Source organism: Lepisosteus platostomus, chromosome 15 (assembly GCF_059453375.1).
Source record: "Lepisosteus platostomus isolate fLepPlt1 chromosome 15, fLepPlt1.hap1, whole genome shotgun sequence".
Classification (NCBI taxonomy): domain Eukaryota; kingdom Metazoa; phylum Chordata; class Actinopteri; order Semionotiformes; family Lepisosteidae; genus Lepisosteus; species Lepisosteus platostomus.
The window spans coordinates 23,534,592-23,559,690 of NC_142625.1; the positions used below are offsets into that span (position 1 = coordinate 23,534,592).

Genomic DNA, 25,099 nt, shown 5'->3' on the forward strand with positions numbered 1-25,099 from the left:
AAGTGTAAGCAATTATTATTATTATTATTATTATTATTATTAAGAGACAAGAGACAACAGAAATCATTAGACACTGGGATTGCATACAGTATCTTATCGCTGCTTTCATTAACGAGTCACCCACAAAGCCCAAAGGTTTACACTTTGGAGAATATCCCTTAGATGGCGATAGAGTACTGTTGACTATAATGACTGTTAAAGAACCTGGTCTTTCTCAACAAAAGGAAACTGTTGGCAAGAATCAGTATCTTTCCAGTAGGTCAGACATTAAAGAAGGAAATCCTCTATATAGTGCAGCATAACAAAAATTAATTTGACAATTTCTGACAATTTAACGTGCTTTAAATCCTATAAAGTGCACTGCAAATTATTTCTGATAGGGTAAATAGAAGCTACAGTATCTGTTCGAGTTCCTTTTTCCAGAAGAAGACTACGTCTGTATGCACATTTTATCAAATCTAATATCTTCATAAACCAATGTGTTGTTTCATTTTTTTTCTTTTTCTTTCCTTTTGAAAGCTTACAATGTGAGATCAAAATGGTAAAATCACAAAATGGAATAGCGAAGAAAATCTAGTTCCTCAGAAGGGCGCAAGGTGACAGCTGCTGATATCAAATTTCAAAAGCAGTTTTTAATGTGTCTCTCTCCACATGTTTGCACTGCAGGATGCCGTTCATCAGGACCGTGACATCTCCACTAACACCATTAAATCAGCTCACCAGAGTGCGCGATCCCAACAGGCTCCAGTCAGCCACAGGGAAGAGATGAAATAGAACCCCATAATTATACTCCCCAATGCATATATTACCAGGTCTTGATAGGCAGTACTAGATGCCTTTTTATGCCATTAACAATAGTGTATACTTCCAAAAAGCTAATAACCATTGCTCCTACAGCATAACTATATCATAAACAGGTTCTTAGATATAATAAGAGAAATGTATATGAGAATAACACAAAGCCCATTATTGTACACAAATCTCATTTGTTATGTATGCACATCTCAAATAATGTACAGGGTTTAAAATATTGTAACACACCTGGATTTTTAAAATCTGAATGGAATCATCTCTGTACTGTTCTCTTTGTCTTGCTATCTTTACTCCACCCACGCACAGCTCTTCCTTAAAAGCCATATTAAAACACATTTAGCCTGTTAAAACATTTTATTCTTGTGTATACGATTCTTGGCTAATTTTCATTGGCCTATACAATATTAGCCCTGGTATTGAGTTATGATGGCAAAAGTATAAGAAAGAAGGTGGCTTTAGTGAACTGAATGTTTTGTTTCCTTTCTTCTCTTTTCAGCATGAAATAAACCTTCACTTGTTGCTTTAATTTATGCTCACTTCCTTGCTGGTCCTTGACTGTGTTGTATCTCTTGCAGGGTCGTACAATATGCTGAAACTCCCAGCACATTTATGGCAACTTTTTGTTCTTACCTCCAGTGTTTTTGTTTCTGTGTCTTTTCTTTTTTGGTTTTGCTTCCGAGTCGTGATCCTGGAGTTCTCCTGTAACGTCTGATTTGTTTATCCCAACTGAACTCTTGATTAATTTGCCTTTAATGTAATTATTTACTTTTGTTAATCAATCACTGTCAGGAATTGACTGGTATGAGAATGTTAAAAGTGAGCATTTATCCTGTGTCAGAAGCTGACATTCAGTAATTGTCTCCTTTATGTTTTGTTCCAAGGTGGAATTTACACAATTACTGTAAGCAACAATATTAAACACAACACAGTTCCATTTGCAACACTTATTGGCCATAATCTAGTTTTTTTATTTCATTAAATGTGATCACTTTGAGACCTCGGTACAGAAAAAAGGGGATATTGTCATACCTATCCATGATGTTCTTGAGGAATTTGACAATAACCTATGTTACAATTCTTACAATTCTACAAGGTCGGTATAACTGATGTGTCACAATTAACCAGCTATTATGTTGTAATCATGAAGAGCCTATATAAGTTACCATGTGTCCTGGGAATTACTGTTTAATTATTAAGGGATTCCATTACTTAATAGCTTTTATGTTCATTGAACCATTAATTTGCCATTCAATAAATCATGTCAGAATAAGGCTTTTTTAAGCACCACACATCTTTCCATCACACAGTATGACATTGTCATAAAGTTAGAATTTTGTAAAGATCATATACCATGCCTCTGCAATTATGTATTTTACTTTGCTTGTGAAACATTTCAATATTACAACCCTGTTCTACCCTTCTTAATAACACTATTATCAATACAATGTATTATTTAAATAGACTGAACCTATCCTGACATGCACAAAAGTGTATATCTCTCTATCCCTTCTAAAAAAGGCCTGAATTATTTCCGACACAGCAAGAGGAAATCAGAGTGTGATAATAGCGCACACTGTACATATAATATGGGTGGTTTGCTTCATGTGGAACTGATGAGAATTATATCTGGTGGCTCAGGTGTGAAGGTGTGAAGCATAAATAAAGGAAAGGTTAGAGAGAGAGCACAAAGAGAAGCAAAAAAGACAAGATTACAGGAGCTCTACACAATGGTATAAGAGTAAATGAGAACCCTATATTCACTAAACGTAATAAAATATATAAATATATATAATAATAGCCTATATAAATCCAAGGGGTATGTCTTTGAACAAAAGGGAGTAAAATGTCCTGAAGCACTAGCAAGCAGACCGAGTAAAACATGGAAATGAGCAGGGAGGGTTAGGAAGGGAGGGGACTGGGGGAGTAGGTGTGAAAGGAAAAGAAAAAGAGAAAAAAAAGAAAGGAAATCTGAGGAGAGGAAACAAGGGAACAGGAGAGGCGTGGGCGCAACGCAAGTGTAAAAGGACACAGTACCTGGTGATTAAAACGACTTTTCCACGCTAATACCAGGGGGTGTTTCAGCATTCATATGTGATTTCAGGATGTGTAGCTCCTGAGACCGCAACACTGCCTTCTCCGTCCTGTAGACAGGATTCACCGGCAGCAAATCTGACATATTTACAACATGCCCAAAAACCCATATCTAGCCATTTGAGGAAAAAAAAAAAGAATAAGACAGTTAATTGTTTAAAAAAAACTGAGGGTGGAAACTACATTTACCCTCCCATTCAGAGCTGCAGTCGCCTATTTCTCGGTGAAATCTAACAATCTACTGCCGGACAAGGGTACAAGCAAAAGGACAGCATTTCAGAAACATGAAAAATATTAAGGATTTTAAAATAAGCTAAAGATGTTTTGCTGTTGATAGTACCCCTCGAAACTTACACGGGGTATGCTTTTCAATAAAATGTAACTGCCATTTGTTGTTGGGGACGTAAGCGTTAACTATAGCTCCTCAACTGCTGATCAAGAGAAATCTATTTGTAAATCAATTTAATCTCTTAAAACATATTAATATCGAAAGCCATCTGCTGTAGCAAATATAGAACCACTTTACTAACGAAAGGCAGAGGGAATATCTATTTTGCACCCAAACAGATTTAACGTAGATGCGTTTAAAATTAGAATACTGCTGCTTGACATTATTTTACGCATCACCTGATGTAACACCGGGATTTGGTAAATAATTTATAGGAGCTGGTTGCTCGGGAGTTCTGCTCCTAGAAATGTCAATGATACCTCCTGGTTATACTGTGTTACCTTAGAGGGAGGTCGCTCTTGTGCCGTGTTAATGCACTAAGGAGAACAGCTTTAGTATGATGCTCTAGGGCCCAAGCCGAGCCCAGACTGGATCGTCACAGACAGACCACGATTGCTGGGCGGAGAAAAACCCCGATCGGCTGCTGTTGTTGCTACTGGTGCCTTTTGAACAGGGAAAAGGGAGGCGCAACAGCAAGGCGTGTTAAGAAAAGGGGAGAGAAAAAAAGTCCGAAGGGAATTATCCGACACAAACAGCGAAAAAAAAAACGGGAAGATCTAACAAAGCAGTTCTTCCTTGACCGTGTTTCGCTCGTCTCGCAAGTTCTCGATCACCCTGCCTGGGGAGTAAGATATCCTTTGGTTTCCTGCTGTCTGTTGCTTGTTTCGAGGGGAATGAATGACAAAGACAAAGGCTGATGCGACATTGCCGAATCATTTTGTCTTGCTCAAAGAAAGAAGGCAGAGGCAAAAAATGGATAGCGGACAAGGGAACGATGACATTTGTCAGCAGACACAACCACCACCACCCACGTTTCAGGAGCAACCGACTTCCCAACCGCCTCAAACCAGCGGAAAGAAGAAAGTCAACAGAGCCCCTTCACCTGCAAGACCAAAAGATGTCCCTGGATGGTCGTTAGCTAAAATTAGGAGCGGCAGCGGCTCCGGCACCCCGACTCTGAGCGTCAAGACCGGTGGTATTCACTTAGGCAGTCGGATATCCAGGCGCTGCCCGGGGAGTGGGAAAGAGCTGAAACCGGAGAAAAGCAGACAGCCTGGAAAATCCACGCCGTCTGTCTCTGGGTCTCATAAATCGGGGAATAAATCGGCAAAGTCTGCGAGGAGAAAGATATCCGACGCCAGCACTGCATCTGATGATCTAAGCAAGGATTCTGGCTGCGCCCCTGGGAAGCTCTCTCCCTCTGATAGCAGCTCGGAGCTTTCCGATTGTGCCTCCGAAGGAAACAAACTTTCCACCGACGCTCTGAGTAGCGACACCGAGACCAGCAGCAGGGGTGGGGGTGCCGATGGCGAGAAGCCAGGCACGGGCCAGGCGAACGGGATATCTGACAAGGCTAACAGGGGAGATCAAACTGGGAAGAACCCCTTGGACAAGGACCGACTCTCACTGGGAGTGGAGACCGGGGAAGAGAGCATTTCTCCGGGAGATGAGCGATCTGTTGCCTCCTTCGACAGCCGGTTGCATGTCAGCACCTCCCTGGCGTTTTCCGACCTAACGGAGGAATTTATGGATGGGATGCAAGAGGAATTTGTGAGGGAGATCGAAGAACTAAGATCTGAAAATGATTATTTAAAAGTAAGACGTGGTTTTCTCCTCTCTCTACATGCATTGCCGTTTTGATATAGTGTGCAGTCACACTCCTTGAAATGCTAATAAGCTCTGTCTTGCACTGTGCCAGAATTTCACATTAAACTGTGTACCTCGACTATACATCGCAAATCAATGAAAATTAATTGCCCCACTTGCAATCGGAGATACCGTGTGAATCTGGGATTAAAAGCTTGGCTTATCGTATTATGCGACAACGGTAAAGCTCCTGTAATTGCATTGTGGCATCTAATAGTATCACTGTGGATAGATCTGAACAGATATAAATAGCGTTCAGGCGACTCAAAATGATTTATTTATACAATAAATGTTAACATATGTATAATAAGTGTTTTCATTTAAAATTAAAAAAAAAATAACGGTACTGTTACGTGGGCAAAAGGGAATATCCAGACAAGGATTTGTTTGAAATAGTTATCACTAATTTAAGTGCATAATAGTGTGATATCGTGTATAATAGTGCAGTTTAAAAAGGGATTAAAAAAGATATCACAGTTCCGAAATAAACACTTACGCTTACCAAATGCCTGCTTGGGATAGGTTATGCTTTGTTTTCGGCAGTGCTGCAACACGTTGTAATGTGTTACAACTTTAAATTCATTCGTCTAGCCACTCCATTACCATTCTTATTAGGAGAGAATGTTAGGATGAGGGAGGCATTTGCCCATTCTGCCCAATGGGCGAAATCCAATGCCAAACCTCGGCCTTTCCAGTTAACTCGTGCGGTGTGAAGTGCAACCGCCTAATTTTTTTTTATTTTCAACAATGCAGATGTGCACTCCGATCCCCTTCTTCCAGATGCTGCAGTAGAAGGCGTCTAGCAGCCAACACCACTATTGTTTATATCAGGCACCCACGTGACTCGCGCTGCAGTGACCTACATTCACTCGTACTGTATGACAGCGAGCCTTACTGTAGCCCGAGATAAAAGGGTTATTCACTACACATTCGGCCTTATAAATTCTTTATCTTGCCTATTACTACGGATTTGTAACAGGGACTGGGGTGGTTTCTACTAATGCGTCCATATTGTACAAACTGATATTATGGAATATACAGTATAGAGAGAGACAGCGGGGTGAACATTTCTACACGTTTTGGATATAGCATGCTTTATGTGGTTTTCTCTATCCAATAGAAAGAGGTAAACATATTACATGGATTTTATATCAGCAATGGTTTCCAAAATGGTTTGGAAAGCAATAGCCAAACATTGTATTGTATTGCATCCCCATTGTGACGATGCAAAAACTGACATTTTAATTAAATAAAACTTTCATGTTTGTAAGTAAACCCAATTCAGATACCATTATACAGTATGTGCTCATCAGACTGTGGCCGTAAGCATGGTTGAACAGATTCTGTGGACAAAACAAAACAACAACTGCTCAGTAATGTCTTTCGATACTATGATGAATAGAAGGAATAAGCACATATTTTAATGTAAAATCTTTTGATGTGTCCCTAAATCAGTTAAATATTTTGAATTGAAAATGTGCATTAGCACACAAATGAAATTCAAGCACACGGTCTTCAATCCAACCTGTGAAGTCAGTTTGTGGGCTGTCTCTGGTTGAAGGTACTAGTACATCAAGATAGCTCCCACAATGGGAGTTTCAAAGGATGCAATTTGTTGAGAAATTGCTTTTACTTCAAGGCACATGCCCAGCTATTTAGAGCTCAATTGCTTGCCTGCAGGGTACACACAGAAGTTATTAGCAATAATAGCTACGTTGCAGAAAAACTCCCATTTAATTGTTTAGTCTACTTTGTCCTGCAGAAGTGCTATTACCTCATTGATTCTTATCAACCTTTACAAAAACTGTGCGATTCTATTAAGTGTATATCATGAAAGTGAAGGTACTCATAGGAAAAGCCTTTATATGTTGTATATAATATAGAAATATATCCTAAATGCACCTTTGTGAAGTATTGAGCAGGAGACTACTTTAAACCACTGAAACTCAAGCATTCAATGACTTTAAACCATGTGATCACCAAATCTATAGAAAAGGCAATAGAACTCATCCAGTCAAGGCACACTTCTTGAAAGCAGATCTCTTTTTTTCCAATTTTCTACATCTTCAATTTGATATTGTTCCCTATACAGTAAGTCCAGTTAAACAAGTTTTTTAAATGGACAATATTGCAGTTAGTGAGAAATCTGCGATACATGCTGGGATATAACTTGGCTTTATAAACAAGGGAGTAGAAAGAGTTTGATGGATAATTTATTTTTGGCTGATGATTTTATCCAAAAGCAGCTTACATTTGCACCTATATATACGGCCAGGTGTTTTACTCGGGACAGTTCAGGTGAAGTGCCTTCCTCAAGGGTACAACAGCAGTGGCTCAGCTGGGATTTGAACCTGCAGCCCTCTGGCTATGCAGTCAGCCCAGCCATCCTAACCTGTGCCCCCACCCTGTGTGCCGCGTGCAGGATGAGATCGAGGAGCTGCGCTCGGAGATGCTGGAGATGCGGGACGTGTACATGGAGGAGGACGTGTACCAGCTGCAGGAGCTGAGGCAGCAGCTGGACCAGGCCGACAAGACGTGCCGCATCCTGCAGTACCGGCTGCGCAAGGCCGAGCGGAGGAGCCTGCGGGTGGCCCAGACTGGCCAGGTGGACGGGGAGCTCATCCGCGTCCTGGAACAGGACGTCAAGGTACTTTTCCTTCGCGTTCTCTGGAGCTGCCTGCTGTCTTTTGACTCGGCCGATCTCGTGTGCCAATCCAAAACAGAATAGTTTTATCTGTGAGGGCCAGTGTGATTGTTATTAGTCCGTTCTCTCCATATACCCATTGCTTTCGTTTAATATTTTACCAACACAGTCTTTTTTTCTCAGAAAGGTTTCTGGCTAGGCTTAGACTTTGAATTATTTATGCTTCTATTTCTAGATTCAATTTACTAGAAAAAAATACAATCACAAATCCAGTGCATGATGTTAGGGGATGACACAGCACAGTGCTCCTTAAATGATGGGCTAAGGAGCATATCAGTGTTATTTTCTATGGCGAGAATCTTATGTCTGCGTACTATATCACTTTTTTAAACAGAACTGCCTTTTTTCATCTGATAACACATTTGTTTGCAACTCCATCATGTGGCTTAGAATCTAATTCTTCCTCAAAATACAGTAAATCTGAACATGTAAACCAAACTGGTTTATTTTGAATAAACGGAAACCTGGATTTAGATTCTGTCCTCGCAGAATCTGGAAATGTTCGTCATAGCATATAGCGTCAAGCTCTACAAATGATACAAGTTAAAGACAAATGTTAAAGCAAGATGAATTGGTTTTAGCTATCTGCTTAGAGTAACCAAACAATACAGTGTTAGCTGTATCAGATGAATTATGAGAATGCAATGTTTGCAAGAAGCCCAGACAGGTTAGATGAAATGCTCCGTTTTCCAAAACTTCTCTGACAGTATGTGCAGGCAGCTATTTATAACGTGCTGCACTGCAAGTAGCAATACAATGTGGCCATTCTAAAATGCTAAAAGGAAGAAATTTGGTGATGATGTCATCCCCCAGAGGCTAGGCCTGCTGTTACTGTCCCTCATTTTAAATGATGCAGTTGTGAGAAGAAAAAAATCCACTTATCCAAACATTGTGCTTCTTTGTTTAGCTGAACTGACTCAGTAGTGAACTGAGACACAGCAGCCAGAGCAAATCACAGAAGGAAGCCTTGTCTGTGGAAGACATTAAAGGGCCATTGACGTGGGCAACACCCAGTAAATAATTTTGGTTTGTGAGCTCTCTAAAACACCCCTAAAGGCTCTGCAACACTAGACATTAGTTTCTTCACACAACCCGACTCCGTGCATTTCTCCCAAAAAAAATTTTTGGGGGGGGAATGAATTAATCCCAAAGCTGCATATGTATAAGAAACCAGGAACAAATAACAGAAAACTGATCATCTAAATTGACAATGTGCTTTTCTGCTGTCAACCCTGGAAAATGGAGTTCCTTGGAGATTTTAGATGCTATTATTGTATTTAAAGATTACAGATTTAAAGATACAAAACTTAGAAGGATTCAACCTGGCTAATTACAGAGCACAATTGTTTATACACTATGAATGGAAGTGTGGAACACACTCTGATTGAAGTTTCCATATCAAATACCATACTGCCCTCCAGAAATCCTTTGAGGTTTGTAAGAATCAGAGGATAGTGAAAGTGGTAGACTGCGTCCATTTCCTGCCCTTCATGTGTTTCATGAGAGCCATTAGGAACATCTGGACGCACATGTGACAGATAAAAAGAAAATGCGGAATGATCAACTTCTGAATTCCAAGAAATATTACAAAAGTGCAGAAAAGTTCGAAAGAAATTCTCTGAGGAAGTAAACTTACTTAAAGCACTGATTACACAAAAGACATGCTCTGTCGGTCTGTGCTTCCCTTTGTGCATTTTTTTCTTTTCTTCATTTGTTCTCGAGAATGCATGAAAAAGTATTCTGTGTTACTAAGACTTCTTGTTATAAATGAATAAGCAACATTCTAAAATAATATTCAGTAGAGCAACAGTTAATTAAGAAAAGGAGAGGAGAATCGAAAATCCTGCCTGACTCCTGTTTGGAGTATTTCCTGTAGGGAGTATTCTTAGCTGGTAATGTCCAGTGGATAATCCCAGTTACTCACCACGTGGAATGAAGTAGCGGGAGATAGTTGAATCTGTGTGGTTAGAGCTCCGTTTTCATTGCAACAGCTGGTAACTGGGACCATGCAATGCTGAGAAATAGCTCCATGTGTTACATTACACAGCAGTGAGCATTGAAAGAAACACTATTCAAAGCAAATTGGTTTCTGTGGCTTCTGTGTGTCTCAGCCCCTGCATGATTTATTATTTTGCCAAGAAAAGTCATGTAGCAAAAGACGTTTAAGTCAATGTTGCCAGCCACTATTGACTTCTTACAAGTAGAGCTTGCCAGTTTTCTATTCCCATAAACTCTGAACCTGTATTATTTCATACATCAGAACCATTTAATTGTAAAAAGAATACTGTTGTTAAAAACAGAAAAGAAAGCTATTCGACAAGTTTTTCTTTGCAGTCCCAGCAAAATGTCCTTCTTCATTACAAAATTAACTGAAAAGTAATTGTGTTGCTGTAGCAAACAGCTGCTGTAATGCTAATTTAGACAGAAGCAGAAGAGTCTGATGGGTCAGTAACACAGATATGAAAAGGGTCCCATGGCTTTCTGACTCTGCTTGCTGTCAGAGTATTTAGCCACAGTTAAAGACTGAAACCACACAGATATTTAATTTCCCAATATCCCGATTCCAAGACCCACAGCATAGCTACAAAAATTCAAATGCAACTGTTTGTCAGCGGAAATGTAATAAAGCACTGGCACCACAAGCAAAACACACTGTTTTCATAGCACACACACATATATATTTGCATGTCAAAGCCACACCTCGTGAAAAATGAAGCAAGCAAAAAAAACACCTCTTTTTCATCTGTTTATCTCAATAGTCTATTCTCGTTCCCCTGACAAAAGGCTTTTACTTACTGGAAAAGTGTGCAACTGCTATAAAGCACCCTTTTAACACTCTGGAAGAGTCACAGCCTATTAAAATACAGACCAGCGATTTTACAATCCAGGCCGTCTGTTTCTTTTACTGTGTACAGAAGTGAAAGAAGACTGAGCCTGTTAACCCTCTTGGATATGAAATATAAGAGTGTCCCTGTGGTGTTTTTACAGGATAATTACAGTGAGGCACATTGTGAGCAGTAATGAATTTATTCTGCAGCGGAGCACTGCCTTATATCCAGTAAAAAAAACGTACTTTGTATGGCCTTTCTCACTCTATTTCTCAGTGGCCACTGAATAATATCAGCTCTGTTCTTTGGTGTATGTAGAATAGGCACTTCTTTATTGTCGTGTTAGTTTATCATTGGCAGATCTAAAAGACCTGGAACAATTGTTAAGGTGTTTTTAAGTTAGCAATCATTTGATCACAAGACTATCCCAAATACCTGGAGATTTTTGCATGCCCCCTTTGTGTTGAAAATTCATTTTTCTCCCTTCAATGTTAAAACTTGTATACATGCAATAACTACTATATTATAGTACTTATAATTTAAATTTAATTTAATTTAATTTAAATTAAATCCTACTTATAAATTACATTAAAAACTGTGTTCCTAGAAGATCCTTCACAGGTCACAGTGTCAACAAATGCAATAGTATATGGGCCTTTTCAATTAATCTTTTATGTAACCTAGACCCAGGGACATTTTGTACTTCCACCACTGTTTCTGTGAGATTAATTTTTAAAATAGTGCAGAATTAATTTTCTGACATGCCCTGAAAAGTAAAAAGCACATTGGATTGTAGTGGGACATCATTGCCCTCAGCCTATAAAGTCTTTTAAATAACATTGGGTGTTTTTGTAGTTATCCTTACGTGTCCTGATGTAGAAAGTGCAGAGCTGTACAGTAGTTCACTGTAAGGACTCTGTAACTCCCACAACAGCTCACTGCCTCCATACAAGGGCTATCTGCAGTATTAGGAGTTTTTTTTACAACCACTTGCTTGATAAACTATAATAGCAGAGGCAAATGGTGGATTACATGCTCTGACCTGACATTATGCTTCATTTAAAATGATTTCACAAGACTTTTCATCTCCAGTGTCTGAGGGATTGTATCATACTGCACATAATAATCATATGTTCTCCTGACTGAATAAGACAACCATTCGTTCACTTTAATTTACCAACATGTTTGCTGTCTGCCTGCATACACATGCAGTTTTGGAGACGGCAGCATTAACTTTCTTTGGAATGTTTAAGACTTAAACTTCATTGTAATTAGACTCTCAGCTAAACTAAGAAAATTTTACAAATCACATGACTGTGCAGTTATCATAGAGCCTCTTAAGCAATATTTAATGCCACTGCATAATGAAATCCATAATTCGGTCTCAATGCTAGTTCCTTTAATTGCATTCTCATAATTTAATTCTCTGCTTTGAAATATTCAATCAAGCTTAAAACTGTGTAAATATTGTATATAGACATGTGAATCATCGAACAGTCCAATACAATTACAATATCATTAATTTGGTAATGTTCATGCCTAATTAATGGTTTTGAATGCAAGATAACTCAGAAATATTGCATTTAATCAACAGTCACCATGTGGTAAATAAGGTTTTCTACCCTCAATTCACTTTAGTTTCGTCTCTGGACACATACTGGCCTTATTTGTAGCAAGCCCTCAGTTTTAGTGAAGTTAGCTGTAATGGTGAGTCTGTCTGTTTACCAGTACTGCTGCATGTCTTGGGCGTCCATTCACAGGTGGCAAAAGACGTGTCCATCCGCCTCCACAACGAGCTGGATGCGGTGGAGAAGAAGAGAAGCAGGCTGGAGCAGGAGAACGAGGACCTCAGACAGAAGCTCCTTGACCTGGAGGTGGCCAAGCAGGTCCTGCAAGCGGAGATGGACAAGGTGAAAGAGGTAGGCCGTGTGGTGTTGCTACTTGTTTTTAACAAATTGAGCCAGGACGGGAGGTCAGGTTGGAGTTATAATTGTATTGTATTCTAATTATAGTGAGGCAGTCTAAAGTTTAATCATTTCAATTATGGTTAGAAATGTTAAACCTGATACCAATATAGATGTTTCAGTGCTGTCCAACTGCAGTTCTTATATAGCAGGTTGTTTGTTTGTTTGTTTGTTTGTTTTTTTCCTTTCAAAGAATGACCGTAATTCCTTAGTTTCAGTAGTGACTAAAATTAAATGACAAGCAATATATTCAGAAAACCCACGCAGGTCACACACAAGTGAACTCATCACTCCTGTCTTGGAGTCCTTGCACCATATTTCATGTTAGAGGCAATGTTAAATACCTTATATTTACGTTCAAGATATCAAAACATCTATCATTGTTTTTGGCTTTGCAATTGTCTTTAAGCATGAAAGTTGCTTTTTGGGTATGTAAAGCACTTTACTGTTAAAGGTACTGCATAAAATAAAGCAATGTCTTAAGGTTTCTACCCATGCAGCCTTTATCATGATTGTATTTCCATGTGTCCTCAAGCGTAGAGATCTGGTTGTGGCTCATCTGACAGCATGTCATTCACTGTGATCATGGATTGTATTGCAAAGGCTGCATTACAAAGAGCTTTGAAGAGAGCACACCCAGTGAGCTGACAGGGCTCTAACATACAGAGGAATGCCCTTTCTCTCTATCACATTCTGATCTATAGGGGCAGATGACTGTTGTCTTGGATTTTGTTTCTCTGCAGTGGGCAGAGAGCACTGCTGCTTGTTGGAGGGTGGAGCAGTGTATGGCTGGGATACTTGGAATAGCTGAAGCTCTGATGGGCACCACTGCTGTGGGTTGTGTAAAAGATCCCGCCCAGTAAGAATGTCTGTGTCCATTCCAACTGCTCAAGTTTTAACCAGCTGCAAAAATAGAACAACAGCACATCTCAGACCTCGTAGCCCAGAGTGTGAGAGTCAGAGTCTCAATGTCAAGTACTGAGGGAAAGAAGGGGGGAGGGGTGGTGGCTTATTAGAACACAACAGCTGCGTGGGTCTTGTGAGATTTTGGGAGCAGTCTTGTAAAACCTGCACGGCAATTATTGTTTTGTAAGACTGCTGCGTTCGCTTCAAAGCCTACTGACACTGAAGCAAATCCCAAGCAACGCTAGACCGCTTAGGTTCAGCCAGTGCCCTTAGCTTCTGCTGATTTAGGTGCAGAGGGAGCAGAGGCAGTCTGGTTAGCCTGTGGTTAGCTTTTGGGTGCAGCAAAACGACTGGTGGGATTTCCCAAGGTGTAATAAACAACAGGCAGCACCTCGCTGTGGCTGGGATTAGTCACTCAGGGCTCTCTTAGCGTGGCAGGTTGTCCTGCAGACCAGCGCTGAGATTGGCGAGAGATGCACTGCTGCTTCTGTCTGCGCCAACTGTCCTGTCGGGAACTGTGAAGCCCGCAGCATGTCACAAAGATGAACAGCTTGGATAGCTGGGCATCTGCCCTTCCTTGTTTTCCTTCTGCAGTTCAGGAGTCATTATGGAGAGGTGTAAAATGACTATTTGTGATTTCTAGCTCGGTGGGCATAAAATGAAAAACACAAAAAATATGGCTTTGCTTTGCAAGTGAAAAATCAAATAGATGGGCTAACTGTCCTCCTCTTGTTTGTACCCTTTCTTATGTTTTTAGAAATAAAACCATACCCTAATTTATGTTCTCCTAAAAATGATGAAGCTATAGAGAATGTTAACCATGCACTCATAACCCGGAGCCTGTGTTTAGTGGCGGTGAAATGGCAAGAGGGAGCCCAGAGGAATTGAAGATGAAAGGGTGTTAAATTGAAATGTTCCTCCCTCATTTCGACTTGCGTTCATTAGTATTCGGCTTGTTAGGCTGCTTTGAAGAGAATTAGACCAGAAGGGTTATCCGGCATCACCTAAGCAGGAATGAAAGAGGCAGGGTGGTCCTGATGCAGGCTGCTCTGTGGGATTTAATGAAGGATCTGTAATTGGAAACCATGGAGACAAAGAAAAAATGACATGTGTTCACGTTGAAGGTCATGAACGATGTCTTAAATGATTGTAGGTGGGCTCACAGGGGTGATTATCTGTCAAGTGGTAGGTTGCCTTTTGTCAGTTAAAGACAACAATACACAATTTAAATATCTTGGCAGTAGTGTCTCTTGTTTTTGTATTTGTTTTGCTTATAATAATCTTTCTATTGAAAGATGTAACAGTATTTCTCAGTAGGAGCTTTGTTTTCATTTTGAAGTTGGTTTGTACTCAAGACAGAAAAAATATTAATTGTGCTTTGTAAATGATTCCAGTATTCATATTAAGTTGCTTTGTTCCCCTTTGTGATTTACCTAAGGACTTTATATAATAGGAAATTATATATTATATATTATATATAAATAATAAGATGCATCCTCAACTGAAAATAAAATTATACATTTTCATGTCCCATTTACCTGCACCACTGAGGAGAGCCCTGAACTTTCTCCTTTTTCATACTGCACCACTAACGGACAAGTCTAATCGATAACCCATATAGCCTCGCAGCGGCACCTCAGCTCGATGCTGATCAGTTAATTAAAATTGAGTAAGTGGGCTTTAGCTGAAATTAACAATTACTTTCAGGTCCGAGTCATTGACATGGAATTGGTTTCATCAGGATGTTGAAGTCCAGTGGGGTTCGGTGGCAATTCAATGGATTAATGACTTGGCCCACCTGAGATAGATTATGTCTGAAGGGAAAAGTTCACTACTGAGAATATCGATCATGACCCGAAGACGGTAGAAGATATTTGAATAAATCAGTTTGCGTTTTCTTAGTAGCATCTAATTTCAGACATCATTAAAGATGGCTGAAAGTAACATAAACATGTATGAACTACAGTATTTGATATGATTTCTTTGTTCTCTTGCTTGGTGATGATTTCGTATTCCAGAGGCTGATAATTAATACACTACAGTTTTGCAGACTGGGATTGATTATCCTTACATTGAATGTAGGAAAACCCTTCAGGTAGAAATGTCAAGCAGAAAAAGAGGGAGCCCCTGCAAATTGCTCTCTAAGACACAAACAAGAGCATGAAGGAGCCTAGTTAGCTCTCCGTGCTGAATATCTAGGTCGATATCTTCAGAAAAATGAGTCCTTTGGGAGTTTAGGATCTTATGCTGAAATTATCTAAGGCTTTGGGCAGGAAAATCAAGACCACAGTAATCTGACTTGGAATCAGAATGGAGGTTTTGTGTTAAACACAATAGGTGAAAACAGCAGAGCGAAATGTTTTAAATCTTTAATACCTGATTACTTCATTGGAATAGGTAGGTGAAGGATTTAAACCAATGATGAATACATGCCAGGACCTGAAATAAAGCACTGAAATAGGGGTTGTGAGAACTTCTGAGCGGTTCAGCACATGAGGTAAGAGATAACCCATAATTTCACTATTGCCACATCAAACATCAGTCAGGAAGATCACGAAATCAGCCACGCCCTCTAAAATCCCAGCCCTCATTTTCAGTGCAGTGTTTTGACCGCTTATCATTTTTATCAATAGCTTAAGATCTCGAGTGGATCACTGAAGTGCTTTTCAAGGCTGCCAGTGCTGAACTGAGCAACATAATTCTCCTATGCATCTGTGGTGCTGTTAAAGGAAACCAACAGCCCAGGGAGAGCTCTTACTTTATACAAAACTGAAAGAGGCCCAACAGAGGGGTGTGCTGACAGCTAGTGTTGTAGCTTCCACATTGGTGCCTTGTCATGTTGTAATTTCCCCTTGCAAACACCTTGTCCACCTGTGTTTCACTGGTATCGTTCTGCTTAACAGTGAAATCATTATAGCTGTGCCACCACAACTGAAAGCTCAACCTGCAGTGGTATGTTTAGGATTTAAAGGAATTAACTCATTGTTGCAGAAAGGACTGACATCTTGTTTTTTGAAGTCTTATTCAAGACTTAAACGCCTTCTATAAACATGAAGCCGACTTAAGGTTTATAGGTTTAATGTTTAAAACGTCAGTTTTCCTGAACCAAATGGACTGCAGATAGAATATTGAAAAACATGGCTGGACAGCATTCCAGACAGAAACAGGAGTATTGAGCACTAACCCCGTTTCCACAGGCTTGATACTGGAGTTGAAAAGCTACCATAAAGGAAGTTATTGACTCAGAGTTGGATGAATATGTGCTGGTAGGTTTATCCACACAATTGTTGGTTGAACGGCCACTTTGTAACTGTATATATATATAGTATTCTTATCACATATTTAGGGGAGTCGTTTGAGAGGGCATAAGACTGATTTATGATGTTAAATATTTTGGAAATCTTCAATTCAGTTCTTCAGAAAGAACATTCTTAATAAGTTTTTAAAGAAGAATGATGTAAAAGAAATTGACACTGCTGGGTTTTTAAACAAATGTCTTTGCACTTTAGAGCAGTATATATAGTCTTAAAACATCAGGGTTGTATACTGATGATATTTTCTCTACCTAAATTAAAACATACTTATCTTGATTTTGACAGAACCCTGACTTTGATCCAACTTACAACTTCTTTACTATTTCCTTCCCATTCCCCATGTGATATACAGTACATGTACACATATAGCTCACTTTCCTCTTTTTCATGATAAGGTGCACATATAAGGTAACATTTAGGTAACATAAAAAGGTCTCGATGGATTGGTTGTTCTATTGCTGAGCAGTTTAATTTGTATCCCTCTTGAGTCAGACGACGAACACAAATGCTTGCTTGTCTATTTATGGCTGTGGATTTGCCTTTATGAAATGTGGCCTCGGTACTGGCACTCATATAGCACACAGTGCAGACAGGCTGCACCACTACCACTGCTGAAAAATAAGCAACTTCCAATTATTCCGTTTTATAGCTAGAAAGATTCTCCCATACAGTTTACTTTCAGCCCAACCCTCTATTAGACTCTTAAACCATATGAATGAGAACACACTGTAAATTTGTGGATATTTGAAATCAATTTCCATGTTTTAACATCAGCTAACATTAATGTTACTTTGGATTTGGATCAGATAGGAACACAAATGCAAACGTTTTGAGGGAGACTAACTAAAAAAAGGACATCAGTAGAGGTGCAACTAGGAAAATATTTTACAATTTTATATTGTGAAGAGAAAACTTTTGACAGAGGATGCTCTGTTGTAAATACCAGAGAATGCTAATCTGCTTTATTCATTTCAGAGGTTCTACAGTATCTAATGAAAGTTTTGTGCTGCAAATGTCTCCTGTTATGTAAGTTGTTTGCTGATATAAACTAATCTCCCAAACTAGATAAAGGCTTGGCTATCATTGCAGAGGAAATATATTTAAGACAGTGTATCAGAGGAGAACAAAACCATCTGTACTGGCATTCTGTGTGCACTCTGAATGGTCCTTCCCAAACCTCACAGTTAAATGCATTCTGGCAGTATTTTTTTGCACTAATAAAGAGAAATACTTACATAAAAGGTTATATAAACTGAAGCACACAGTCCACATAGATTTTTAGAATTTTTTAAGTGACCCTTGAGATAAGCAGGCCAAACTAGAAGTAAAAAACAGAGATACAGTATATGAAGTGTTTAAGGAACAAAGATGACAGAAACAAAGTTTTCCTTCACTTCTGCAATACTAACTCATGATTCTCCGTGATGTCACTTCCTGAAAAGCTATAAATGCCACAGTAAATTCTCTCCTTCTCACATTTGTCTTTGTGCATCCCTCCCCCACCCCATCATCATCTTTCCAGCTTGCCCTTGGTTGGGCAGCCACACAGAGTCAGGAGCTGAACTTCTTCAGCCAATTGGGTTATGATAAAACTTCCCTTGCCTGACTTCTCAAGAAACATTGTTTAACACATTTTCTTGCTTGATGTTGTAATTCCTTTGTTGTGTAGCCCATTTGTGGTCTATAACTGGAGATCCTCAGTCCAGTTAGGCTTATAGATAACCCTAATAACTGTTTTTTTTTAAGATTACAAACAGCTGCAAACTTTGGTCAATAAAGCTCTAACTCAGTTAAGGTAACTCTGTTAAGGGGTATTCTGATTTTTCTCTTATGAGTCCCCTGTGGCCATCAGCAGGGATATGTGATGAGTTTTAAAACACATTAGAGAACAGATGTCCACAAGAGAGAAAGTAATTCATAATTCCTTCTGTGCTCAAGTATAGGGCACAACCAGTGTTGCCAGAGTCAATCCTGTGGGATTTTGCCCTGTTCCAAATTTAGAAAATAAGCAAATTAATTATCCAGGTGGATGCTGCACATTGGTGGTGGTGGAGGGGAGTCCCCATTACCTGTAAAGGGCTTTGAGTGGAGTGTCCAGAAAAGCGCTATATAAGTGTAAGCAATTATTATTATTATTATTATTATTATTATTATTATTATTATTATTATTATTATTATAAATTAAACCCTTTACGTGATACCTTAATCAGCACACTGCTTTCCAACCCATTAACCCATGTTCCTTTCTGCTTCCCATACACATTATTATGGAGCTTCGAAACTTGTTCAGTGTCTCTCAAGACACCCTAAACCTCAAAACATCAAGAATTCTCATGTTTTTACACACTATAACATTTATGTATAGTTATAGTTAATCATTGTAACAATGGATGCATTCTTTTACACCGTAAAAGTCAGTGAATACACTGTAAAACCCTGACTGTGTGCCCTGAAACTGTACAACAGCATCAATCTCAGAAGATGTCTGGCAGTGGATTAATGCAAAAAAAAATTATCTTCAGAAGCGTGGCATAATGACATTTGTAATAGGTTGAGCTATCATAATTAATAAGATCACAATTAAGCTTCTTAAGTATGACTTCGACTGCCATTCACTGTGCCTGCACAGACCAGTGTTGGGAAACTGCTTGTGACAAAGCAAGACAAAGCCAAAAAGCTGTAGAGAGTAAAAAGAAAATCCATTAATGAAGTGTAGCCAGACTGTCATAATGTTAAAAATTAAACATCCATTCTTTTCAGTGAAAGCATTAACCTTCAAAGATTTATCACTTTCACATTACAGAAAGAAAGAGCCTAACTTAGCAGGCACAGAGCACAAAGTGGGTCTGTATACCATTGACAAGAAGCCAGCCCCTCGCAGGGTGCACACAGATATAAACAGCTAGTCTTTAGGCTTGGAAAAACATGCAGACACAGGAAGGCCATGCAAACAGCTCACAGAGGGCAACCCAGACCTGAACCGAACACAAGTCCCAAGAACTGTGAGGCAGCAGTGCTAATCACAGTGGTACTCTGCTACCCATCCAAAGAAAACCATTGTCTAGTATTAGACTCAGGCCTGTTTTGTTCAAGATTACTATGGCTTTTGTGTCGCCACTGAGCCCATGTTCCAGTGGCACACATCTGCTGTTATGATTGCTATCACGAGTGCAACTCTAGTGGAGTGAAAAATGGACAGGATTAATCCTCCTCTTGACTGGAGATATTGCCAAAAGGAGGAAAAAAGCTCAAACTGACTGAGAAAGCTGAGATTACATTTTCAACGTCCACGTATGGAAGAACATGTTAAGAGGGGGCTTCTGATGCCACTGATGTGACATTTAATTGAGCAGCGTAACTAATCCCCATCACCACTCAGGATCGGCCTTCACAAACACTGCTCCTCGTGTCCGCAATTTCCACTCGATTGTTTCCACTTAGAGATTGTGGATTCTTGTCGGGGAGAAAAAAAAATGTAAAACTTGTCTTTTTGGTTTGTTTAAGAGCACCGGGGCATTTAGCGCTCCGTTTCTAGGACATTGTGGGGCTTGTTACATACCCTCCAGGGAAGCAGAACTCTCTTAACTAATTTCACCAATGGATAAAAACAGGAGAATTGGCAGGATGCCTCAGCTGAATGTGTAATAGAGTTAGCACGAGCAGAGGAGGAGGTGAATTCCTTGCATTCTCCCCCTAAGAGTTGGCACGAGGATGGAGAAAGCCAATGTTTTTAAAAATCAGCAAGACGCAGCAATTCAGTAGCAATGCTGTCATTGGCCCCTTTTTTGTTGCAGATGAATTTTTTTCTTCCTCTCTAAGCCCATCTTCTAAGCTACTTCCTACTTCCTCCTAAACAATGATTCCCTTGAAGAACAGAAGTACAGAGCTGACTACAGGACTTTGGTTGCGTACATAATTACTGTCTTAAACTAGTTAAATCACTTGAATGTGTTCACTTGTTAAAATGAACAGTTCAGTACATGCAGAATGGGGTTCTTTGACAAATAAATACGGTTTTAGCTAACAATAGTGGTTTCACTTTATAAATATGTGGACAACCTGGTTTCCAACAAGGGAGGATAAAAGAACCTACCATCTGCAGCTTTGGCATGATCCTTTTTCAGAAATGTACATACAGGTTTCTTTTGTTCTAACTTCCAAAACAAAACAGTGCATCAAGGTTTCCATAATAAATTTATCTGGTATCTTATTTCAGTCAACAGTACATCATTGAATTCCATTCAGGGCTTTGCAGTCATTTCTATAATCCACCGGAGGTATTACTGTTTATTTTATGAGGCACTGTATGTCTGTAAATATTCTCACAAACTACAAAAGGCACATTTCCAGCTGGAAGTGACTGAAATGAAGACCTATCAGATTGTGTGACCCTTTGGTTCAAAGAGCTGTGTGGTGGTGTGATGTGAAATGTTAAGTGGCTGAATACACATGCACACTTGGAGAGGAATCCTGCAGGGAAAGAACTGAAATGTCAAACACCACCTCAGTCAATTTCCATTCCAGCCTGCCACTTTCAGGATTTAGAAAGACTAGCAGAATAATTGCAGCATCTACAGTATAACACACTGCGGTGACACACTGAATGTTCCTGTATCTTAACTGATCATGGCCTGCACCCAGATTAATGAGGCTCCTGGAATGATGTTAAATTCGGTGATCCTTGAAATGAGTTCAAAATACCACTAACAAAAAAAAAAACAGGCCGGTCAAAGTGCTTGTGTGGCCAATGGCATCATATGGCTATGAAGCATGGACTTTAAGAAAAGACGAATATGTGCATTTGAGAGAAAAATGTTGTGGGGGCCTTGGACGGGAAATCAACTGTTAGCAGCAGTGAAAAAAAAGGTAGTTGCAGTATTTCGGGCTGCCTGGACAGATCCCGCATTAATTGCTCCTGACAGTAAACTTAATGAGCATCAAATATTTCAATTTTTCAAACCCACCTTGTGCTGTTTCTTTTCATTTGCTATTGGTTGGGGGCAAAAGAGCAAAAGATAGGTTTGTACATAGTAGTCAGTTTCTTCTGGTACCAGAAGGCTTATTACATTTAAAAAATATATATTTTTCCCCATTTACTTTTTCTCCTAAAAGCTTGGTTGTTTCAAAGAGCTAATGTCTCCCGACATTGAGGTGTTGAGGGCATGCTGGTCATTAGTGGAAGAAGCTCTAAGGCCAGCATACACTTCAACACAATGGGCTTTTGTGGGAAAGAAGTGGCCTCTCTCTTTCCTGTCTGCATGGGTTAGGCATTACAATGTTCTCCCTTAATCAATGAACCATTGATTTGCGAGGCAGGTTACATCATAATTTGGCAGTAATGAAGGGCAGATGAGCGACGTATCACAAAACTTTGTGATAACTGCTGTGGACAGTTCATCACAAAAAACACATTTCTGCATTAACCCTTAGTTTTAATACATGTGGCACAAAAGTCTTTGTGTGCGCTGAAACTTGCATTAAGGAGAAGTAAAAAGTATAAAGGGGAAATATATAAATATGCAAAGATCACCTGCATTGTCATTTGTCACACTTATCCAGAGAAGGGAATACAATAAATTCAGTACAAAGAAAAAGGTGTGAATTGACACAGATGCTATGAAAATGCATTCAAAAAGAAACATATACTGAAGTTTGATCGTGTCTCTTATCAGTATGCCTTGTTTAAAAAATAATCATCTTTCTTTGCAAGAAACAAAAAGATTCCAAACAGAAACCGGCAAATAACATGCAAAATTGATTCATCTGATCATTCAGAACAATCAAACGCAGCATAAAATGCTTCTGTATAAAAATGTGCTCAGTTCTCTTATATACATACAGTATACACTGACTGCTGATCTACATGCTATATACTCATAGGATACCCAGATAGAAGCATATTGTATAATTTCAGGCAAATAAGGTGACAGAACTGAGGACAAAAGTCAGGACAGAGACTGACTCCAAAGATGGACAGAGGAGTAACTTCCAGAACCTGAGAAATTATTTGTACCTGTAGGTTTCGTTTCACACCTCTCCTCACCTCTCTCGACCTCGCACCGCTTGATTGGCCTCTCTGCCTCTCCCCTGCTCCCGCCTCCTCCTCTCTCCCAGCTTTTGTTTTCCCAGGCTGTATTATCTTTGCTGACTGTCCTGTCTTTCTTACACCCGAAGACGGCTCCACAGCCGAAACTCTGTTTTCTTTCTTCTCTTTTCAGCAGTGAAGAAACCTATTACTTGTTCCTTTGCAGCCTACGCATGCTGACACAGCTACCCACCTGAACTTATTAGTATTTAGACAGGGGATCCCTACTGCAGCAAATCTTCTCTGACCTGCCATGACAGAGGGGTTGGTTAAACACTTGTTTTCTTTATTCCTGTTCGTTTCAACCAGTGAGGGGGTGAAGAGTCAGAGGAGCATGACTTCCCCCAACACAGGGCCCTTTTCAGAACCTGGGGCTGTTTCACAGAAGCTCTTGGCTGTTATAGCCAGAGCAGATGGCTGAGCCTAACGCCAGGCCACTTGGAGTCTCTAGAGCCCAGCACAGGTGCTGCCAAGGCCTGTTCTCATTAACGCAGCCCAGCTCTCCTCAGCCTTAGTTGGCCATTAGCTCAGGTGTCTCAGGGGGATGGAGCAGAGCCACAACTGGCAGCTTCAAAAACAAGTTAGCAGAAGAGAATTAATGGAAACGAGCAGGCCAGGAAAAAAACAGGACTGGGACACGGGGGCAGGTGAATGTTTCTTATCTCTGAGCTCTCGGGTCGTATAATCCTTCAGTTCATTCATGCTTTTGGTCTGGAAGTTGTACAGAAAAAAACGTTTTGGACGTGAAGCTATATTTTTAAAAATATTACATAGCAGACTAATGTTTTGCAAGTCAGACTCAATGAGATCTTAGGAGGCAATTTTTCAAAAACAATCAGTATATTGTTATTTCTTGTAATTGATTTTTAAAAGTGTTTTTAACATATACTTTCATTTTAATAACATGGTGGTGGTCACTAAAACATGATGGATTAGGTTTAGCACAACAATTTATGGATCTATTCATTAAACTGACAAGAATGAAAGAACTGTTTCATGTTGTCAGGTTTCTTGCCTCAGAAGGGAGCTGAATATCTTAGAAGGCTTTTCATTGGCTTTTACATTGACAGCTGTCAGGTTTCAAGGGAGGGGAGGGGAATTGATTTCATTTCATTTCTTTCTTCTTTTTTTCCAATTTGTTCCGTTTGCTTCCACAACAACCACTGAGTAATCGAGAGCACAAGTGGTTACCATGGGAACCACCGTGAACCCATTCTGGCTTGAGCTTCATTTGCTGGATGAAGAGAGGCCTCACTAAGGCTGTTAAGGACCGGCACTCATCCTTTCCACAACATTTCTCTGTCCTGATTGACTCTAAAGGGGCTAACCTAAAGAGGCAGTTGCCGTGACCAATTATTTGCAGTTTGAGTTAGAAAAAACAGTTTGTTTTCTTAGGAACAGAGAACCTTCAAATTCCTTGTTGACTGCCATGGCTCTAGATTTTCACCACCAGGAACTGATAATGAGCGGTTGTTGTCTTCTTTTGAGATCAGACTGGGAAATAAAAATGGTTCAGGGATTTACACTGTACATCCTTGATTACCAGTTCTTAAGGATCCTAAAGAACCTTACTATAGAGCAAAATGGTTTATAAGCCTATTCAGTGTAGAGATTTCTTTTGTGTCTCCAAAACACTGTGCGCCCTCTGAACTCAACTGCCCTCGGAAAACAAACTTACCAACAGTGCTTCTTAAAGAATGTGTCTGGAAGAACAATAGTAACATAAAGCATTGAAATTGCAGAATAGTTTCCTTCATAACTAACGAGTTAGTGTTCTTTATTGTGTTTATATGAAAATATATGTTTAGATATAAAATATGTTTATATGAAAATATAAACATGTTCAAGTTTTGAATTTTAAGGGTATTTCTGTTTTTTTTTGGTGGACTAGTTGCTTTATGACGGTACTGCAACATTTTTTTATTCTTATTTATATATTTTTTTGCATTGTGATCGGTTTTAGCTCCATTTTACAGAGTTGCTCCCTACAATTCCTTGGACAAAATTCACTGCTTTATTGAGTCATACTAAAAACAGGCCCCCCTTTCTTCTCAGGTAAAGTGGGGTGCTGCTATATTTCTTCTTGTTTAGTTTGTGCAGCCTGAAGTAGCAGGCTGTTCTATGGCAGGTTGACTAAGCCCAGATAAAAACATCTTGCTTTCAAAAAGCTCCCTCTGAATCCTCTTTCCTTCATGAAAGCTCCAGCCTACACCCTTAATACAGTGTATTCAAGTTGGGACGTGACAGTTTCATTAGCAGGAAAGTGAGACTCATTTGTTCCCCGTTCTCAGGTTGTGAC

At 39.6% G+C, this 25,099-nt stretch overlaps 1 protein-coding gene across 2 annotated transcripts in view; it reads left to right on the top strand.

The window, feature by feature from the left end:
- The first annotated feature begins 3,659 nt into the window (after positions 1-3,659).
- Positions 3,660-25,099, top strand: part of mtcl2 (microtubule crosslinking factor 2) — a 37,948-nt gene continuing 16,508 nt past the window's right edge. Inside the window, exons 1-3 of one of the 2 annotated variants that reach the window (XM_088608428.1) lie at positions 3,660-4,948; positions 7,422-7,646; positions 12,292-12,450. In XM_088608428.1, the coding sequence (XP_088464554.1) occupies positions 4,031-4,948; positions 7,422-7,646; positions 12,292-12,450 (1,302 nt within the window). In that variant the 5' untranslated portion in view covers positions 3,660-4,030. The remainder of the gene's footprint in view (positions 4,949-7,421; positions 7,647-12,291; positions 12,451-25,099) is intronic. The other variant, XM_088608427.1, reaches the window with a different exon arrangement.